This window comes from Dendronephthya gigantea, unplaced genomic scaffold, assembly GCF_004324835.1.
Source record: "Dendronephthya gigantea isolate DGI-Jeju-01 unplaced genomic scaffold, DenGig_1.0 000064F, whole genome shotgun sequence".
NCBI classification, from domain to species: Eukaryota; Metazoa; Cnidaria; class Anthozoa; order Malacalcyonacea; family Nephtheidae; genus Dendronephthya; species Dendronephthya gigantea.
Genome location: NW_021163074.1, coordinates 567,445 through 589,382, shown reverse-complemented (window position 1 = coordinate 589,382; position 21,938 = coordinate 567,445). Strand labels below are relative to the sequence as shown.

Here is a 21,938-nt window from a genome sequence, read left to right as displayed (position 1 = left end):
TCGTCATAGCATAAACTTCAATCATAGCACTGTTATAGTATAATAGCATGGTATATAACTAGGATGCATCCACTAGGACGCGCATGCACCGTGTAACTTCCATCATTCATAAAGTGCGTGAAAATATAAGAATATTCTTAGCCTTAGGCCTAGAAAATTCCAAGCATGTTGAAACCTGCAGCTCGGTTTTCGTACAGAATGTGATTTTTTATTGTGCTATGTAGCCGAAAAAGGACTCATTGCAAGCGCTGAGTTTATATAGTATCAACGACATAATGAATGATATATAATGTTTTATGTAGCATCTTGTGTAGATTTTCCCCCCGGCCAAATGAACGTCATGCACACTCGTCATGCCCCTTCATCGTTCATCCGTCTCCAAAATATTAAATTTTTCAAATTAAAGTCAATTCATTACCCTATCATCCTACCCCAGAATAGTGAAATTGTAACGATTATACTTTATACTTCCGACAAAACTGATTAATATTAAAAACCAAAAACTTCATGTTTTAATATATCTGCATGATTTTTAAATCAACAAATATTAGAATGTTTCCAAAAAATTCATGTAGAAATAGTATTCTTCACCGCTTCGCCCTCGATATATATTCACAGATAAGATAGCAAAATTTCTTAACAGCTAACACATGGCATCACCTTTACTTTGAATTATTTTTATTTCGAAACACGGGCAGATGGCTCTCGTTGCAGCCGAGGCCATAAAAGATTCATGATATAATTTCGCGTTCAGCCCACACAAAAATTTTCTTCAACAGTATCCGCTTTAAAATGCTGTATATCTCGATCTAATGTGAAAATGGAGTCGACGGCTTTAACGTCGTCCAGGTTTCTTCCATAAGAGGAAGCGTCTAATTTGAAGTATTTCTATTTGGAAATGTCCCGGAAATAGACCATACAATTTCTGCATGTAAATCCCGTTTATGCAAAAACCGGCGAATAAAAAAATAGCTTCCCACGGATTGTAATATATACTGAAACACCAATGGAGGTAAAGTTTCAAATTTAAAGTGTTGATTGAAGAAGACAGACGTATCACGGTAGTGATAGTGCCTTTCTTTACCCGCACATTGTCGATGTTTCCCGTGATTGAACAGGTCAGGTAAAGTGAAAATTTTGTATAATATAACACACACAGGAATCTGGCGGTCGCGTATACAAAATTAATCCCGAGCTGACAGGCAATAAGAGATAATTACAAAGCCTATAAACGAAGGAATATAATAACTTACGGCAAATCGAAATCTGAAAGTTTCTATATATGATCAAAAACGTTTGGACCCTAACATACATATATATGGACGAGATCAGGTCTAAGCTGACAGCCATGAAGAGGAGATAATTGCAAAGCTTATAAATTAAAGAAGAAGTGTATCTAAGATTGTAAATGCAAGAGAGAAAGGAATAAATGAAAGAACATCTTAACCTATTCTGATGATCAGGTGAACGGAGATTTAACAATAAATAGCAAAGAATAGACATTTATACGTTGCATTTACGACACGAGTTTAAATAATGAAACATTAGATGGAAAATCACTTCTCTTGCAGTGCCATGTTTGCTTAAAGATTTTCACTGGCGATCAGAATTTGCAACACAAGTAACTTCATTGAAGATAGCTAGAGCCATCATTTCAAGAATACGATCTACGACGATTATACACTGACCGGGTAAAGATTGTCATGCAGAAAAACATAAATTAGGAAATCAAGATACACTTTCAGGAGCTTTGTTTACAATTGCAGAAAAAAAACAACAAACGTGAGGTAAAGATAAAGAGAAAACATATATACACATATCTACAAATTCAAACGATTTTGCTTTATATTAAAACATATTTTGAAAAGAAATTCTACACAAATAATTGTACGATTCATTTTATACATCAAACTAATAAAAGAACTTATAACCAAGATCACCTGACAACATTTCGAAAAGAAGCATATACGATTACGAACCCGTGCATAATGAGAAAATTTGATAAACGAAGCATCAGTGAATAACTCATATATTATAACATTGAAAAAATTTCAAGAAGAAATCAGCAGAAATAAATTGAACACTACATTGAAATAACACATTGAAGCATCAATTCTAAGAATGGTAACTTCAAGTGGAAAGATGTTACAAGAATTGTTTAAAGGCGAGGACAGGCCTAATATGTTTGTGAAAAGTCCAAAACGACAAAAGAGTCATTTTGACATGTTAAAACGATGTTTCTCCCAAGATTATAAAAGCGAGATGGAATTTCTAGGAGGGAAACTCGCAACACTATGCTACTGCGGAGCGTTCCTAAGTTTTGGAATATCAGAGGCGATAATTGGACCAACGTTATTGGAGCTAGGCTGTCTGACTGGACGCGGGGTGAATAGGATAGCATGGATCGTTTTCACTCAAGCATTTAGTGCATGGTTTGGATCGCTCACTGGAGGCTTGCTAGCTGAGAGGTGAGTGCGTTGGTTGATTAACTTATATACTGCACGTATAATTTAACTCCAAGTATACGATACACTAAAACTTGTAACACAAACTATACCTAGTAGCCCTACTGACATTGACTACATCATAATTGTTTCTTACTAAGCAATCCAATTACCTGGGGATTAATTAAATAATTTATCAGATCCCACGAGTGAGGATTAACAGCATCAATTAGGACTGCAGTCTAACAGTCTTCCCTTCTCAGCATTGTTTTCAGAAAGTTTTTTTCTTGACATATTTTCACAGATATAACTGCAATCGAGTGCTCGTCACGAATGTCTTGGCAATCAGTATATGTCTGGCCTTTATACCAGTGTGGTCAAACTATTATGGAATGTTAATCACGGTTGGCTTATTGGGAATTAATATGGGGATGATAGACACAGTTGCAAATGTAAATCTCATCAAAATACATGGAAGAGAGGTTGGAAATTAAGATAGATGTTTCCAATATATATCGTATCATGTCCATGCAAGTGGCAAAAGCATGCAATATATATACATATATATCAAGTATACGGTTATGGGGTGCTATTGTTTTCACCACGAAACATAAATCAATATCTTTTCGCGCTGAATACTTTAAATTTATAGTGACAGTGAAAAACGTTCAAAAAAGCATAACAATCAATAGCGTTTTAATCTTTATAACTGTAAGGTAATTGTGCGGAACGAAATGTTTAATGAATGCCCCAGTATATCTCTAACTCTTAATCTGCTGTGTTTTGCCCATCACAGTTTTTAATATCCTTGATATTTTAATATTAACACCAACAAAATTAAGTATGCAGAAGCCTTTTGAAAGTTGTAAACATAATTTTCCATCCATGCACGGGTGTTTTAGGTTTAAAAAAACACCACTATATTAATTATCATATATTAGAATAGGGTTACATATCATTATATTATTATATGCATGCATTCTCCTTATTCGAAGCTCCCGTGTTTCGAGCTGAATGAATCTGAATATTCTATACTTTTGTAGGTTGCGCCAAGATTACAGGTAAGCGGAGAAGCCGGTAATAACACTTTATATACTTGAAGACATGCTCAGTTGACAACACTTGACTGTTGAATACCACTTTCAGTCTAATCTAACTCTCCTCAAATACTTGTCGCTCGTACGTATATCTATGTTTTTTGTCATCGTATAACTTGAAAGTCGGACGTATACTACACAATCCTTAACAAAACAAACTTCCAAAAAACTTTCAATACAATCCTAGGCCCTTCACTTTTGCTACGGTATGGGCGCACTTCTAAGCCCTATGATTGTTCGTCCGTTTCTACGGGACAAATGCGATGGAACAGTGGTGATTCAGAACTCGACGAATTCTACGACAGAAAGAAATATAACAATGTTTAATCTAACAACGACGATTTCAAAAGAGCCAGTCACAGTGCAGTTTGGTTATTGGATTATCGCATCGATACAAGTAAGTAAATGAGGGTAAAACCTATATTTTAATAATTAATAAATGATATCTGAGCTAAGCAGAGACTTCGTCTATAGCTCGATGTTAAATCGTCGAGTTCATAAAAAGCATAAAAAGGTTTAAAAAAAATTTCTGTGAAGCCAAAATAACGTTTTTTTAAATAGAAAAAATCGCCCATCACAGGATTTGTTTAGGACGTTTTTATAGATAAAGGATCTATATATATATAGCGTAAAGGTTTGATGTAAAAAAATGGGAGTAACTGAACTCGTTTGCGATATAAACACGATTAAACCCAGTGAACTCAAACAAGACTGGAACGCTAGCTCTCTGACTTTCACTCTGATTAATGATTGAAGCCAAGATGGCGGAACATGAAGCCTTTCTTGTAGTTGTAGGTGTGATCCAGGCCCCTGGCACAGATATTTCACGTCTTGGCTTCAAATTTTTCGCAGAGCTAGCGTTCCAGTCTCATTTCAGTTCACTGATTAAACCCTCAACCCTGTTTGGCGGCCATTTTGAAACGTTTATGTTGCCATGGTAACGGGTGCCAGACCAACCTCGTACCCAGGGCACAAGGTTGGTGCCAGACTCAAGCACAAGTTCTGAACAGATTTCCGCTCAAGTTTTTTTTCTGTAAAGTACGTTAATTTTTAGCCTTCTAGCGAAACATTTAGATGCTTTAAAACATGCATAAAAAATTTTAGGAAACTGTAAGCCACCTTAGATAGCTCGAAAATACCTTCGATAACTCAAACGAAAACTCATCTTGTATGCGATGATCGAGTGCGACCTCGGTCCTCGACATGAGAAGTAATTGCATATCACATAACAGCACGAAGAACTGCATTACTTTGAGGTTTGCCAGAGAGCGATATCAATTCCTCCTTTTTGCTTTATTCTCATGCACTCCAGATTCCAATCATTCTTGGCCTGGCATTCCTTGTTTTCAAGCAGAAGCGACTCCGTGAGACATTTCCTGTTCAAAATGAAGGGGAGATCATTTCATTAGCAGGCAATAATTCAGAAAACACGAGCGGGGAAATGAAAGGTATTATCCGGCATATTTCATATATTTAATAAACGTGTGCAACAAAGGGGAACATGAGTTGCTGCTACATTTTTTTGGGGGGACCACGATATGAAAATAATATTTTTGAGATTTCATTTGCTCTCATAACTTTGCAACGATACTTTCATTTAAGAATTCTGTGACAAATTTACAATACGTTACACGTATTTTATCATGTATTATATATCAATTTACTTTAATCTCTCTTTCTAGATCTTAGTCAGATTTTTAAGCCGGTCAGTTTACTACCGGCTAAAAGACCCTGGATTACAATCTCCGTACGGGTTTTACTCATCACATTTCTATCTTCTAGTTTGCTCTTCTTATGCGAAGGTCTAAAGGTACAGTAGTATTACGCGCTAATGTGCTTGTGTTTATGACTAGTACGATTTCCGAGAAATTTTCTAAACACCCAGTTCTTTACTATGTTTATTTACGATGTTTTTAAATCCACTTGAAAATAACATGGCGCATGATCAAGTTTTGTCTGTGTTTGCAGGGTAGCTTTGCTGGTTATCTTTATACGTTTGCTTTGAAAAGTGAAGTCCATTTTACAAGTCGTCAAGGAGCTTTCCTAAGCGCTCTGTTTTGGGTACCTTCTTTGGCTTTAAACATTTCATTTACTTTTGAACTTATTATACAAACGTCTACTACAACACGATTACGTTAATTTTGATCGTCACCCATTTTCATTGACTGTATATATGCACTGCAGCTGGAAAATGACAAATCTCATTTTTTTGGATTTATAGGGCCATTTTGCAGTTGGTCGTTTTATATCTATTCCTGTAGCAATCTTTATTAAACCAGATAGAATGGTTTGCATAAATTTGGTAATTAATCTTAATTTTTTTGTTATTTCACTATTCACAATTCCTGTCATTCCAATCTATTGTATTCTTTCTTTTCCTTGCATTTCATGTCATCCTTCTTGACTCGTTACTCCATTCCATTCTTTAATATTCCAACTTTTTTCATTCTAATATTTGTTCCACGTACTCCATTCTATACTATTTTATCTCATTCTACTCTCTTTTGCTGCTTTTCATTTTATTGCATTATATTCCATCTATTCATTTCCTTTTACTAATACGGCGATTAAGCCTTTGATGTGATGCGCTTTTTACCTCGCCTAGGCGGGATAACTCGCTCCATGCGAGTACTCGCTCCATAATTAACGCGCTAAGATGAAATATTCTATGCTATTGTGTTAAGGTTGGATGCTTAATGTCAATGTCAGTTGTATTGTATTTTCACGACAAAGCACTTGCCATATACATTGGGACAAGTCTGTTTGGACTGTTTATAAGCAGCGTGTTTCCTTCAACCTTAGCTTTGGCAGAATTATATATCAATGTAACAGGTGAGTTTTACATGTTTACTAAGCTCCCTCCAAAATTGGGACAAAATTGTATATTTTTAAAAAGAAATATAAGCGTAACAAATTTCTTTACACTATAATTTCCTTACACACATATATAGGTCCTGTGACAAGCGTGATTGTCATTGGCTCTGCAACTGGAGAGATGGTGATTCCAATGATTGTTGGAAAGGTTTGCATTGCATTTAGCAGTATTAAAGAGGCTAGGCGATCTGACACTTTTAAGAACTTTATAGGATACTCAACCCAGTTAATTCGTATTATCGACCCAGGACCTCTTAGTGGGGGAGAAGGGGAAGGATAATATATATAATAAGGGAATATTTGCCCCGGAACACGTGCCTAAATGAGGGAGAGCAAGCTGATGATTTAACAGAACGAAGGGAACAAAAAACTGTCCATGACAAAAATCTCCATGTATAAGCATGGCGGAAGATAACAACTTCGCCATTTACGTTTTTTTTTCACAAATTTCCTTCGCTCCTGACGAATGTTCACAATTTTAAATTTTATATGTTTTAGCTTTTCATCAAAGATGGTCCAATTTATTTCCTGGTAGTTGGTTTGATTACGTGTATCCTAGCCCTGATGATGTACGTTGCTCTAAAGTGGTCATCAAATGTTGCACCAGACGTCTCAGGTATAATAACGGACCTTATAAAGCTTCACAAAACATCGGCAATGAATTATGAGTTGTGTGAACGAGGTTCTTATATCTTCTTATGTCTATTATACAGCTACATCACTTCTGCGAAACATTTACAACACGTTATGTCAGTGCAGGAATCTCGCACGCAGAACAAGCGATGCGAAATATGAATATATAAAACTACTCCCTACATTAGTAGAGATGTCCAGTGCTTCAACTTCCATGGATTCGACCGAACAGGGAACGGAGGATAGCACCAGCACTTTGGTAGCTAAATCAAACAGTCTGACATCTGTCGCATCGATTGAATAAAAACATAGGAGCAGCTGCATTTCAAAAGAGATTGTCCTAAATGAACTGTTTATCTGATCTTTTATCAATTCTTGGTAAAATATTAGTGGTACATGCTGATTATTATTTTAAAATTTGAGGCAATCTGTAGTACATTTGCATTGTACAAACTTATACGAATATGTTTTCATACCCAAAGGATTGTATATTTGGTGTTTGTTGGCACAGATATAAAATGTTCACAAATAAAATAGCCATTATTGTATGTTCACTTGATGTCAATCTATATTTTGTGGGGAAGACTGTAATACATTTAATGAGGTATGGCAATGAAATTATTCAGTCTTGTCGAAAAGAAACATTTCTTACAAAATTTTTTTATACTTTTCTTATAGCTTCAAAGATAAGGTTAGGATTATAGAAATATCTTTCCGAAAAGTACATCCTTTAGCAATATGCCTAATGTTAGGGCTCAAATACATTTGAAAAAGAAAACAGAGAACATTTACGTTAGTACAGTTCGTCCCTTAGTCATATTTTTTTATGGTCCGGTGATTTTCTACCCCAAAAAACAATAGTTTGCGTTTTCCTGTTTCGTCAATTTCGTGTCCCGAATATTAACTCGAAAATTAGCGAGTCTAGTTAAGTTGTTTTTGTAAATAGTCTGTAGAACTGTTATACTTAGTTTCAATGCATGATCGATTATTGTAAAATTTGAAAACAGGGGGATCGCGGGCTCAGTGAGTTATTGTAATTATTCATTTCTTAAGAAATTAATCGTTTACATAGTAAATAAACACCAAAAATTAGCATAGCGGGACAAAATCGTCAGGTTGGCTACGCTACTGCGCCGTCTTGGGGAACAAGATTGCTGTTTGTCCTCAGTGGTTTCGTGACATACATATCAGCAACCTCGTACCCAGGGTGTTTCAGCGGAGGTTGGCGTGTCAGTTGCATCGATAAGTTAAACCACAGCGCGTTCATTATGTTTCTAAAAATAGCGAATTTTAAAACATCCAGATCAGACAAATCTAGTTTGGTTACACTATATCGTATGGAAGAGTAATATTTGATCATGCAGAATAAATTGTTGGAATTTAGTCCTGGGGCTGTTCGAAAAAAACCAAACTTTCATCTGACTATATATAGTTAATGACAGAATTGGCCAATCAGAAACATCTATTTTTGAGTTAACGACAATTCAATCGCCAAATATATAATATTGGATTTATAGCGAGGCCAAAATAAAAAAAATTATATCAGTCGCTGCATTTTAGTACTCCACATTTCTTAGAAGTCTCTAATTTTTAAATAGTTAAACATTTGCCACCGTCTGGTACTGTTGGAGAGCTTTCCCCGTGTGACTAGTGGTATATACGAGAATAAATACGAGATTATTAAATCATGTCAAAGCTGAACTTACCTCTTATTATTCCTAATACAATTCCCAATATCAATCGGTTAGATTGCCACTTTAACTAATCATATACTGCCAGTCAGCGTTACGAAGCTATTACGATCATTAACTTATTCCTACGCTTTGACGTATGCTTCATCGCGTGGGTATTAATTACAATTGTACCGAAAAATCAAAACAGCCATCTGAGAAAAAACATTGTGTCTTCTTCATACATATATATGACTACAATATATGTCGGTTGATAATCTACTGGAAAAGACAATCTCACCCAAACGACTAGGGTCTACTCGACGATATTTAAAACTAAACTGCAGTGAAATTGATTTAGTGTCGCGAAATTTTTGCACTTTTGTAGCTCAGCCAATGGAACCCTGACTGCAACAGATAACAGATATCTTAATTTAACTTGAACTGCATGGCGGGCACTCCCTGTTCAAGCAGCGTTTAAATATGAAAAAAATGCTCCAAATATATAATATTGAAAAGAAGCGTTTAGACACCCCCAATTAAAGTGAAGAGGTAAAAAAGAATTTCCTTCTGCATTATTTAAAGGTTGAAACGCGTGATTTATAAGTATAATGGGTATAGAGACCGAGACGAAAATATTAAACAAGGTCTCCAGACGAGCATGGCAATTTTACGTCGAATAAAGTCCAGCTTTTCAAAGGTTAACAACAACCAAGCTGAATCTCTTATGAAATAATGAGTTGGAAAAGGAAGCCAACTGCGGGTTTTGTTCATGCAATATATCTATACATATATATATACATAAAATCGTGCGCCAGGACAGATTTTTAACGTACATGCATGCATGTGGGATGTTCTAAACTCTTTTTATTAATAATAAATGACTACGACAGAAAAAATTATGATCGTAATCGTTCAACGGCAGGCTAATGCTGTATTCATGGGGGCAGACATATTGCTACTCAGCATCGATAAGATTTTAAATCGATATTCATGAAGTGTGCATGCAAGTTTCTTGTGCGAAATCAGAAGAGTAGAGACTAGAGTGTAGAGCCGAGAATTGAAACCATGCATCATGCATGCATGCATGGAAAATTTTTGCTCAAGTGGAAGAGGATCGTGCTGTGTCATCAATGCAGAAACTTATATAGTCCATAAGTACCACGTCTGTGTGGCTATTAAAGAAAATGGAAAGAACGCTGTGAAACCACAGAGAAAGTTTTAATAACCAACTGCTTTTGAAACACTCTAACTAGCCACCAAGGGGCCAATGTTTTTCATAAAATATGATATTTAGACTGTCAGGGTGTTTAAATTAGTGGAAAATTAACCATTGAATCTGAACAAATTTCAAGAAATAAATTCTCAATTCACATCGATACACAAGTTATTTTCCAAATCATATTGCATATATGTCAGATATATAGCTCAAGAACCTCATCTGCATGTTCTTGGTTTTATTTTATGTATTTACATAATGACAGTTCGCTTAAAAAATTGAAAATCTATTATCCATATTTATGTATATTCAATTCTACTGCACGAGCACGCCAGCCAGTGCAACTTATTGAGTCGAGATGTCGAATTACGCGAGGAAGACTGGGACACAGACGATAGCTAGCTGTATTAAATAATCTCACATATATATGCATACTTGGCCCAAATTAACAACATGGAGTATCAACATTTAAAAAACAAGAGTCAATAGCCAACATTGAGAATATACTTCGTGTTTTTCTCTTGAATTGACGAATAAAGCTAAGGCACTCAACGCATAGAAAAAATAGAATTTCTTTGTAGATTGGAGTATATTTATAGTTCAACATGACCGCACGATATTATTCGTGCGAATCAAGCCATACGTCGCCTTATAAATTGGAAATAAATTCGATCATACTCTTCCGTCATTTCTAAACGGTTTTACTGGCAAACGGCAGGCCTAAAACTTTACATATACATATACCGTAAAAATTCAAAATACCGTCTTCACCGCTGTATCAAAGCCGACAGTTAAGTATGCTTTCGAATCGGATCTTTAAAAAAGTTAAAATATTTATTAACGTCTTTAAGAGTCATATCCCCATATAATTAATGCCGAATTGCTGCTGCAATAGAGAATTCTAAATCAGCTGCATCTTGTTTGAAGTACTTGAAAAAAAAAGCTCAGAGCTATACATAGGGCTCGGCATAATTATATACGGAGGAGCGCGAGAATTCATTCCAAGCTTTTGTAATATAGTCTATAAACACAAGCTATTATTTCTATTCATAGAATACATTCAATATACTGCACGCTGCATTCATGGCCGCGTAGATTTTAAAGATAAATGCTATAACTGGCTTTTGAGATATCACTTATTCCACCGCAACTTAGCTACGGACGTTGTACACTGTTTCGAATTCTAAAACTTCGGTATTTTCACAATTCAGCTTTCCCACTTATCTTTCATTATTTATGCAAAATTTCAATACGTTAGGACAAAATAAAAGAGTAATCCTGGCAGGTGTTCTGTGCAAAAAAAATAAATGACACAACTTTCCTGTATCTATTCTTAAAAAATTGCTTAACCAAAAATATACGTATATATATGAAAAGATAAGAAAACTATCAAATTTCTCACGATTTTTTTTTAAAGGACAAGTAAATGAAGCACAGAACATGCAGTATATCACAAGTAAATCAAATATAATATTTATAACACTTTAACCTCTAATGGACTAAGACGAATCTTAAAACAAAAGCGGAATATTAAAATTTTGATTAAATAAAATGATCGAGAGCTGCCATTTTGAGCGTTAATTGAATGAAATACGAAAGAACATCGAAGCTTGACCGTGATTGGTTCATCACAGCCAGTAATGTCGCTTTTCTCTAGTACCTCATCTATCATTGGTTGGTTTGCGTTTTTCCATTCTGCTTGCGTTAAATAGGGTCAGACAGTTTTGAAAATGCTCCAGAGTTGACGAGAGAAGAAATAACAAAAGTATGTCATGAAATACAGCGTAAAGCAAAATTAATAAAGCCATTCTGTGCAATTAAACGAATCACTCATAGCTTTCTTGTCTTGAATGAAAAGTTTTAAAATGAACAAGATGGGTTATGAACAAATTTGAGTTATGACAATCCAATTTCATGACGTGATTTGTTAGCTTAGCAAAACATCGCGTATGTAAAAAGCAAAGCATAAAAAAGATGAACAAGGGGCCGGACGAAGATATAGCTTATCACAAGGATACCGCCACTAACGGGGCGTTACGAAAGACAGACGCAAACAATACGAATTCCAGCGATAACCCAGCGTGTGCCCTGACAACAGCTTTTCAAAACGCGACAGCGAACGGGGATAAAATGGTGTCGGATGGGAGACAACAGGAGTTTCTTCTAGAAGAAGAAAATAACTATAATCTGACGTCTTTTCACGACGATAAAATCAAAGAACATCTTCTTAACGCCGTGCGGCGTGGGTCATATGAAGTCGTAGTCACGTTATTTGAAAGTCTTGATCTTGGGGCAGAGGCTGAACTGATTTCAGGAGAACATGGTGGATATGAGTGGACACAAAGCAATTTTCCACCTCTCATAGTAGCTGCACAGTTAGGCCAATACGATATCATAAAATATTTCCTCTCAAAAGGCTTCAGAATCGAGCCACCTCACGAGATACAATGCGGATGTGAAAATTGTCATGTAGATTATTTGCGCACTTCCCAAGAGAGATTAAGCCTGTATAAAGCTTTAGCTAATCCTATATGGATTACACTTACAACCGATGATCCGATACTGACAGCCTTCACGATGAGTACAAAAATGAAATCCTTAGCGAGTCAAGAGGATGAATTCGAGAACGAATACACCGAACTGTACAAAAGTTGTAAACAACTGGCAGTTGGATTATTAAGCGAATGCTACGACTCGAAAGAACAAGAAGCGATATTGAATTATTCGCATGAAGACAATAAGCAGGCAAATAGCGGGGACAAGCGATTAGATTTACTTAAAATGGCCATTTCTATGGAGCAAAAGGAGGTATGCCTTTTGAATATTTTATAAAATTGAATACACTAGAGTATAGTGGACTTATTAAGTAGTATATGGAACGCGAAACTTAGTGTCTGTCATTATTAAATTTTTTCATCTTAGTTTAAAGTAGGTCGTGTCTGTAAATAAATAACGCGCCGTAATTTGTCTCCGACGAATCTAAAATAAGGGCCAAGATGAAATAATCTCGCACGTCTGTTTTGGAGGTTAATCAGGCATGTGACAAAGTGTTTTCGCTTGAGACAGCCGGAAGTAACTTTTTACACATGCATGCATGTTTCAGGATTTTCGCGGAAGATAGCGTGTGCGATATGGAATATATACAAAACCTCAACTGCATTGATTACCACCGCGTTGCAAACGTTTATTAGTGGTTTTGTAGAGTGCAATCCACACTAGAGCACCGCGACGTTTGTGTTGCGAATATAATTTTCCGTTAATGCAATGCTAAAGATAAAAACGTCCTACGCCGTCGCCGGAGTGAAATGAGTTCCAAACTCATGTTTAGGACACAGCCGCTGGAGATACGTATAGAGTAAATGTTCAAAATGTTTATTCCAATGAATAAATTTATTCGGCCATATAGATAATAGGCGACAACCTTTGGGAGGAATAATTTTTCCGGCGGTATATGGGCATTAATTACTGTTGTCTCAAAAAATCAATAAGACCTTTGTACGCACTAACAACTGTTATCTAAAATCAAAAACCTTGGGTTTATTTTGGTAAAAGGTTCAGTAAGAGTAGTAGAATGTTCATGCATCTTTTAATAGAAAATATATAACCGCCGAAACCGCGAATACTTTAGCTTAATGAACGATCTAAGCCATTCGGCCGAGTCAAAAATTAGGAAGCAAATTAGCGACTATAATTATATATAGTCAGAGCCAGAGGGAACATTTTTTCCACACATATTTTTCTAGCCCTAAATGGTTTCGAGTTCAGCCATTTTCAGTTTCAGTTTTGGAATATTAGATTGTGTTTATTTTGTGGCTTTAGCTTGGCACTATATATTTAAAGGCACGTCGCTTACGATAGTAATATTAATATTACAAGTAATCATTAAGAGCGATGTGAAATGCAAACACAGTATACATATGCAAATCATGATAGTTTATTCGTGTTTCGTCCGTTCATAATGGTATAATTTTTGCATATCACTGATGTCAATATCAAATCTAAATGCCTATTTATATATACGTGATAAAAATTACTATTTCATGGGCATTCTGCATTTGTGTACAAAATTTTTAGCTCCCGTTTATATTAACACATAATATAACATTCATTGCATCGCGAAACAATGATAGCGTTTTGGAAATAACGGCCATTTTTAATTTGAAAAAAGAAACTTACCCAACCGAGTTGAAATTGTACTGTGCAACATCTCATGCATCTAATTCATTGAAGAAGCCGAAATTGACAAAGTAAAAAAACACACTAAAATGCAAAACAAATTATTATATACTGGATGATCTCGCAGGATTATACTTTGATTGCGTCATAAAATTCGATAAAACAAGCCTTTTATAATCTGTAAACATTTTTATTCTCCCCATCATCTCTTTTTCCAACTAACATATGCAGATGAACCCGTCCGATACATGAAATGCTGCATGTTTATCTACATCCTATTCCGCTCTATTGAAATTATTTATACTCCTGTGTTGTCTTTCAGCTCGAGGCGAAAGATTAATTAAGACACCCACTTTTACTCGCTTTGTCATCGGGAGCGCATGCATGTAGATTACGAATACTGCATGAAAAATACTGATGTGAAAACACCAAACCAAACTATAAGACGGGGCAATAGGGGGCATCTCCATCATGCATGCCCGCGCCGAATTGCGCTTTACCTACGGGATTCAGCAACAGGAAATTTCTCTTGTTCCCGCATGCATGAATAAATATAACATTATACTCAAAGCCTACATAAAGGCGGATTTCCACTTACAGCGAAATCGTTCGCTAGCGAAATATTTGCATTTTTTCTTTTCAATTGAGAACAGTCAAGTCGAACTAATTTACTTATGCTGTTAAAATTCAAAAGAAAATATGCAAATATTTCGCTAGCGAACGATTTCGCTGTAAGTGGAAATCCGCCTTAACGCTAATACGTATCACGCTGAAAAAGCACGACCCAGTGCTAATTGAATTGCAGAAACAAGCAGAATTGCAGAAACATGCAGGATTGCACTCAAAGGCATCTAACTTTGAAGTAAACTTTCGCATGCACTTTTATAGGATTTTAACGAATACAAAATATTTTTCAGGTTTTGTCATGCATGGGAAACGTTCGACGAGACGCTGGTGCATGCAGTAGCTTAGAAATAATCAAATTTCCGCTTTATTATATCTTCCTAGGGCCAGTCGTGTAAAAGTCCTAACTACATTTTAAGTATCGGTATAAATCGTGGTTAACTCGAAAATGCACGATTCTATAATTAGCCAATTCTGCCACAAACTACGACTAAAAAGTCATCAACAACGTGGACCCAGCGTGTCTCTCGCTTATCTACACACGAGCCATACACACATTAGGTTTAAGAGGATATCGACCACAGAATTCTTAGCCACAGCATAATGTAGCTATATATGGCTTTATATTTAAGCAAAAAGTGCATGAGTGGAGGAAAGCCAAAAAGTTTGGCTATTGTTTAGGCATAACAAATCCTCAAAGCGATGCTATCGTATATGAACATACATAGAGCCTATTATAGTAATAACATATGAATAATGTATACAAGGTTTTATATTGGTGGTTGATCTTGCTAGATTTGATTCTCAGAATAGACTAATTGCATGTCTAGGACTAAACGAAATTTATTTATACTATCAATAAATAATATTAAAACCACAAGAGGCGAGAAATTTGTTCGTTGTTTTATTAATGGTCAAAGTTCAAAATATCGCACAATTTACAAAAGCTGCACCTTTTATCTTTTTCCCACTCATGATATCAACGCTTATTAATTAATGTAATATTTACCTAATTTGCATGTTGTTTTTTCTCCCAGAGGTGATGTGTATTTAACATTAAAGCTTTAATACAATTAGAGCTTTGTTAATGAAACACGGTTTCCTTTGGAATTTTGGGTAATTGGAGCACATAAAGTTAATTAACTGGAAAATTTGTGATGTTTAATTTGAACGTTCGTTATGCCGCGGCTACACCGGCCATTTTCATCTACGATTTTGTCTTTCTAGCGTATGTTATTGTGTGAATTGTATACGCAGTTGTATATAAGCTGGGCGAAGTAAAGTAACCAACTCTGTTAAATTTACTTAATAGCATACACTAGGAAAAGAAAATCGACGTCAAAAATCGCCCGTGTAGCCCGGGCTTTAAACAAATCAATTTCTCGATCTAAACTCAATAATTGTTAAAAAAACCCTTTATACTTCTAGCTAGAAAATTCATTCGAACAATTTTATTCCACACTTTAGATATTTATAGATTAGACATTTTTAAATTAAACTATATGCATATAACAGGCTGGTTGAAGTTTCTGTAAAATTGGATAAGAAACCCTTTAACCGTGTTGACGACCTAATTTAAAGTTAAAAATCTATTCTAGTAGTTAGGTATTTCAGTTCTAAGCTGGGATTGTTTCTGAACTTGGTTTATTTCTCTTTAGTTTGTGGCTCATACGTTCAGCCAACACCTGTTAATGTCTCTTATATTCAAGTGTGCAAAAGGATGGCGCAATAACAACCTAGCGTATAAAATCCTTTTCGTTGCAAGTCGAGTTATCATATTTCCTCTGATGGCGACTGCCTACATCGTGTTTCCTTGTTGGAGCTTCTCCTGCACTATGAAAGAACCTTTAATAAAGTTTATCAACCATACAACTGCCTTTGTGATATTCTTGATGCTTCTGGCAATTTCCTCGACTCAACCTCTGAATATTCGTAAAGGCGAAACCCTCAGTGCCATAGAATTCTTAGTGATATTCTATGTCCTTGGTCTTATGTGGTCTGAGTGCAAGCAACTATGGACTGAAGGACTTTTTAGATATTTGTCAAGTGGTTGGAATTGGATGGATCTATCGATGCTCTTGATGTTATGTGGTGCTTTCCTTATATGGGCAACGACGGCAGTAATCGCCTCGTTCTCGTCGACGAACTATAGCGAGAGTTTACGGATGACGGTCAGCGTTGCCGACGGTCTGTTCGCGACTGGAATTGTAATGAGCTTTTTCCGGTTAATCTACTTGTGTCAAATTAGTCGGTACCTAGGCCTGCTTCAACTTTGTCTCAGTCGGATGGTCCGTGTTATAATGCAGTTTGCTTTCATAAGTTGTGTGGTGCTATGGTCGTTCTCAATTGGTATGCATATGTTGTATAACTCGTCTAAACACTTTCCTGGAAAGAACAGGACCGGCATTCCTCAAGGGCATGGACCAGAAAAGGCTGACGATGGTGGTTTCTTGGAGTTGTCTTGGCATGGTGATTTTAAATCGTAAGTAGCCTACTGTAGCTTGTGAAGAAGCTCGATCGGTTTAAAGATGCGACAATTATTGGAATATTAGTCTAATGATGAGGGGTTTGCGTACTTTCTATTTTCCTAGTGAAAATGAACAGACCATTTGAAGGATAAATTCTGCCTAAAATTAAAGACACCAGTCGTTACGAGGTCTCACGCTCACGATTTTGAAAAAAGGTGCCCCCAAAATGACGGCATATTCGTCATTGTGAAAAAGGCTAGAATTATTTATCCCCGGATAGTTGTTGAATAAAAGCAACTGTATATAGCAATAGGTTGATAAATTAATTTATAAAATTAGTTATTAGTTATTTTGCAGATTACTCGATTGGTTAAACGTTGAGGTTACAATATAGTGTTTGAGTTGAGGTCAATATAATGGTTCAATTAATGCAACTTGGATTTGACAAGCTTTGACACTTCTTTTCCATTTATATAATTGATATCTTAATCTGGACTCATAGACAGAGATAAATATTAGGTCGAACTGATTGATAAAAAAAAGGGGGACAATAACTTTTAAAAAGTATAAAGTGGATAAAACAAGCATCATCGACTACGTTTCTTCAAAAAATGAAAAATGTCCGGCCTAAATAATTGTACTAATAATTGTTCAAAAATCAATTTGATTAATTTATTGGCACTTTTAAACATGTATGATGTTATTATTAGTCTTCGAAAGAAAACCTTTATACGCAAACAAATTATGATACAAAGTGAAGTAATCCTTTTTCTTTATTTTAGTCTAATGAATAGCGTTGTTACGATGTCCTGGGCAAGTTTTAACATGATCGAACTGACAAGCCTCGCAGTGTTTGACAACACAAACATGATACAGTTTTGGAGTGCCGCGTTATTCACGGTTTACCATGCCTCAACAATGATCGTTTTACTTAATATGCTCATTGCTATGATGGCGAACTCGTATCAACAAATAGAGGTATAGTAAAGCAAAAACCGCTTTTGTCGCTTATTTTCTGAGGGGGGGGAGGTCTAGTGCGCGTTCATATATTCGCCCGAGAGATGAAGCTTATAAAAGCGTTGTTTTTACGGTAGCTATATGGATCAACGTGCATAGTTCTAGCACTTCTAGCGACGGTACAGTTTAGGCGAGTTAAGGATACTACAACTAGCAAAACAATGTATTCTCATTTCTGTCCAGTATTAGTTCTTCCAATAAAAATCTCAGTATATGACAATGTTTTCTCCAATGAACAAAGTCATCGAAAAAATTTGAAGGAAACGAAGCTGACTGACCTCTTGGCCCTCTTTTTATCTTATGCATTAACAGTGGTTTTAGACTTAATCAAATAAAACGCAGTAGCTAGGTACTAGAGAGATATTGTGATAAACGATGTGAATTTTTCCCTCTCGAAGCAGGGCTCCAAGTATATTTTACGGTGATTATCATCAATGAGATTATCATCAATGATACACAACTGCTGTGTGAAGGAACTAAGATTTAGACCTCGCTAAGAATTGTCCAGAGATTTCAAAATACCTAAACGTTTTATTAAATCTAGGACAACATTGAGATTGAATACAAATTCGCCCGTGCTCAAATGTGGGTGGAATTTTTTGATGATGTCGCAACGCTACCGGCTCCGTTTAACATCATCCCAACGCCAAAGACGATATCAAGAATATTTTCGCTGTGCGTGGAAAAGATTTGTGGGAAATCTTGTAGTATCTCGTATCATGGCAAGGTGAGCTTTTAACAATGAAAACAATTATATTGTCATTATTATGAGGAAAAGGTGGAATGTTCCGGAAAGGTAGAATCTTAGTTATAGTCAACCCGATAAGAGGATATTTCAAGAAAATCGATAGATCCCAAAAGAAGGCTTTTGGACAGCGTGTGTTCATAGGCGTAATTTTCCCCCCGGGAATTCTTTCCCGACCAGTGTTCCCGACTCCCGGGCATTCAACGAATCTCCCCTGGCATTCCCGGGTGTTCATTAGTAGGACCCGATTGTTTGTCGCCATTAGAAATGATCCGTTACGTAACTATACTTTAGGGACGTTTGAATATGCGTCTTCATTACTCTTTATTAAATTCGGATAGGTAAATTTTTAGTTGTAACAAAAGTTGACAAGAAATCGCAATTTTGTAATAATGAAAATGTTGATGAAAATTAATATATATATTAAAAATATTAAACACTATTTATAACGCGCTTTTTATAGAGAAGTTTCTCCTTACATCGTTCAGGAACTTTTAATAGCAGCAGACGGAAAAAAGAGTATTTGGTAAGAAAAACTGTGTACCTCACGAAGCTTAACACTTAAAACCTGTAGAACATTGCAAAGGGCCTTCCTTACCAGCAAACACCACCTGCCTATATATATATAAATATAAATATATATATATATATATATATATATATATATATATATATATATATATATCCTACTTGCTAGACTGCATCAATCACCGCTCTCTTAAAGCGCACCCTAGCCTCCCCCCCCAGGAATTTTTAGGCCAGTACTGTGTCTATACTAAGAAATATAAATTCTTCTCCTGACCTACCAAACATACAATTTTTTCCTCCAGGAACTCTGCGAGCAGCTGGTGAAACGGTACCTTGCAAAGAAAGAATTGAATGAGATGAAAAAGGATGCAGATACAAGCATGCTGCATGCAATTGAATCAAGTAGACTTGAAATAAAACAGACTTTGGAAGACATTAAACAATTTATGAGTCTTCAGGGAAAAGTTTAATTGTTTGTTAAAGGAAGGAAAATTCTATTAATGTATAAAATTTAACTAAGGGTGACAGATGTGCATGTGTGAAGCAGAGAGGAAGTTTGAAAAGAGAAGATAGGAAAAAAGAAAAGGTAGTGGTACATAGGGTCTGTTCCCCTGCAAGTAATAGACTAGGAAAGTGCATTTTTTGCATGCTGTCCACAAGGAGCGTAAGAATTAACAAAGTGACTTTCTGTGCCACCAGTGTCTCACTACTTACAGTTCAGTACAATGGAAAATGTCATCTAGCAACATCAAAGAACGAAAATATAGTTGGCATTATCTTCCAAAAATTATATTTTATTCTCCCATGTACATTTAACTTATATTTAACATTACTAATTTATATGAGTTACAGTACTGGTATGGAAGAAAAGTTACTATATAAAGACATGACTTATGACAGAACTCAGTCAGAACTCAGATGGTCTGCATGGTCAGACTGTCATGGTCATATCATGTCTAGAACTTCAAGATTGTGAACTACTTGTATATGTATCACGAAATTCGAATAAAAACTGAAAGAAATTCCCAGTAAAATCTTCATTTATCAAATTTCGTGAGATTTATATTCATTATTCTGATTCAGCTAGATCTGACAACATCAACTCAAGAATACAAGTATTTACTATTTAGTATTAAATAATATTTTTTTACGCTTATTACCAGCAGCACATCAGGAAAGCTAATTATTTGCTTTTCACCAATGATTTCAAATCGTTTAAGTCTCTGCCGCCTTTGTCATATGAGATATAAATATTGCCCTTCTCTGGCTTTGTCTCTATAAAAATGATCCGAATTCAAATATTCCGCCATTTTGTATTTTGATCGTTTCGTGCCGTACTTCAAGTTACAAAATTTTTATGTGTACGAGGTTGTAAAGGTTGCTAGTTGCGGTGTAGGAGCAATTAAAAATAGTTTCATTTTCGGATTACTGAGTTTCAATCAAGTTGCCACTCAATGAATAATGCAATATATGCATGTCGCAACTGCCAAAAATATTAAGGGTATATGACCCCCAAACAACAAGAACTCCTTAACGGGGTATGTTAATTACTTTTTATTTAATTCCGTGTAGACCATATTTAGACCACGAGATAAATGTCAAATGTTGTATAATAAAATTTATACTATATTAATTCGATTATGTACCTAAAATCCACGCGAAACTCTCCCTTTGCAAACGCTCATTAACAAATCAAACCCTAGTTATACATTTTTATTATAGCTCTAATATATTTCATTCTAGCTTTTTAAACACAATACCTATTTGATCAAGATGTTTAATTGAACATAAACTCATCAAGCAGTTTTTGTCATCCTGTTTGAAAACTCTTCCCATATTTTTCTCATGAAAGGAAGAGGCAATATTTTTATAGTCCAGACTGAAGTAGTTAAACAAAACATCTCAAGTATGCAAGGGCATCAACAACCCACTCAAACACTTTGTTTAATTATATATTTACATTCAACACATGACTATCGCGGCTGCAAAACATCATATGAATTATTGATACCCTGCATGAGTCTCCATTTACCTTAAATCCGCTTCCTGTTTTTGTAAATCAAGTTACATTTTTCTAGCAATTTTGGCGCTATGACCCGATTTGATGACTTTTGTTTCAAACAACAAATTTCAGATAGTCAAGCACCGGTTTCTGCCAAATCTACAGTGCTCGAGTCCAGACCTGACAAAATTTTGATATCCCAGATCTCGCGATCATACTTGGACTCGAATTCGGCGACTTTGGGCAAGTTCTGAGCAAGCCCATCAATTCACGATCGTGCTTTATATGCACGAGTTCCTCTCAAATTGCATAGGCTGACAAGCCTAGTACACTGGGAATACGCATGTCGGAAAAAAGAATATATATGTTGAAATAATATGCCTATAATTTTATAACTAATTTGGGACAATAAGTTTGTTTTAATTTACACTAAGATCTCTC

The 21,938-nt window shown here is 35.6% G+C and overlaps 2 protein-coding genes and 1 long non-coding RNA gene across 3 annotated transcripts; 2 read left to right on the top strand and 1 right to left on the bottom strand.

Annotated features, from left to right (window-relative positions):
- The first annotated feature begins 667 nt into the window (after nt 1-667).
- Nucleotides 668-7,588, top strand: LOC114530570 (major facilitator superfamily domain-containing protein 4A-like). Its single transcript, XM_028552141.1, has 13 exons — nt 668-1,463; nt 1,572-2,468; nt 2,749-2,926; nt 3,488-3,505; nt 3,729-3,938; nt 4,854-4,989; nt 5,224-5,351; nt 5,510-5,602; nt 5,763-5,843; nt 6,226-6,373; nt 6,493-6,563; nt 6,914-7,031; nt 7,129-7,588. The coding sequence occupies exons 2-13, from the start codon at nt 2,122-2,124 to the stop codon at nt 7,350-7,352; spliced, it is 1,752 nt and encodes a 583-aa protein (XP_028407942.1). The 5' UTR covers nt 668-1,463; nt 1,572-2,121; the 3' UTR covers nt 7,353-7,588.
- LOC114530571 lies at nt 3,767-19,865 on the bottom strand. Its single transcript, XR_003687772.1, has 3 exons — nt 19,774-19,865; nt 4,792-4,917; nt 3,767-3,837 (listed from the first exon to the last, which is right to left on the bottom strand). It is a non-coding gene; the product is annotated as an uncharacterized LOC114530571 (long non-coding RNA).
- On the top strand, nt 11,677-20,518 carry LOC114530569 (short transient receptor potential channel 4-like). Its single transcript, XM_028552139.1, has 6 exons — nt 11,677-12,745; nt 16,396-17,219; nt 17,988-18,183; nt 18,767-18,949; nt 19,431-19,493; nt 19,798-20,518. The coding sequence occupies exons 1-6, from the start codon at nt 11,912-11,914 to the stop codon at nt 19,963-19,965; spliced, it is 2,268 nt and encodes a 755-aa protein (XP_028407940.1). The 5' UTR covers nt 11,677-11,911; the 3' UTR covers nt 19,966-20,518.
- The last annotated feature ends 1,420 nt before the right edge of the window (nt 20,519-21,938 follow it).

What these genes read in the sequence shown, in the direction of transcription:
- LOC114530569 (XM_028552139.1), top strand. Translation starts at nt 11,912, where the DNA reads ATGAACAAGGGGCCGGACGAAGATATAGCTTATCACAAGGATACCGCC. An exon ending in TGGCATGGTGATTTTAAATC is followed by an intron (nt 17,220 to 17,987) that starts GTAAGTAGCCTA and finishes TCTTTATTTTAG; the next exon opens with TCTAATGAATAGCGTTGTTA. An exon ending in GACGGAAAAAAGAGTATTTG is followed by an intron (nt 19,494 to 19,797) that starts GTAAGAAAAACT and finishes TTTTTCCTCCAG; the next exon opens with GAACTCTGCGAGCAGCTGGT.
- LOC114530570 (XM_028552141.1), top strand. Translation starts at nt 2,122, where the DNA reads ATGGTAACTTCAAGTGGAAAGATGTTACAAGAATTGTTTAAAGGCGAG. An exon ending in GAATGGTTTGCATAAATTTG is followed by an intron (nt 5,844 to 6,225) that starts GTAATTAATCTT and finishes TATTGTGTTAAG; the next exon opens with GTTGGATGCTTAATGTCAAT. An exon ending in TGTTGCACCAGACGTCTCAG is followed by an intron (nt 7,032 to 7,128) that starts GTATAATAACGG and finishes TCTATTATACAG; the next exon opens with CTACATCACTTCTGCGAAAC.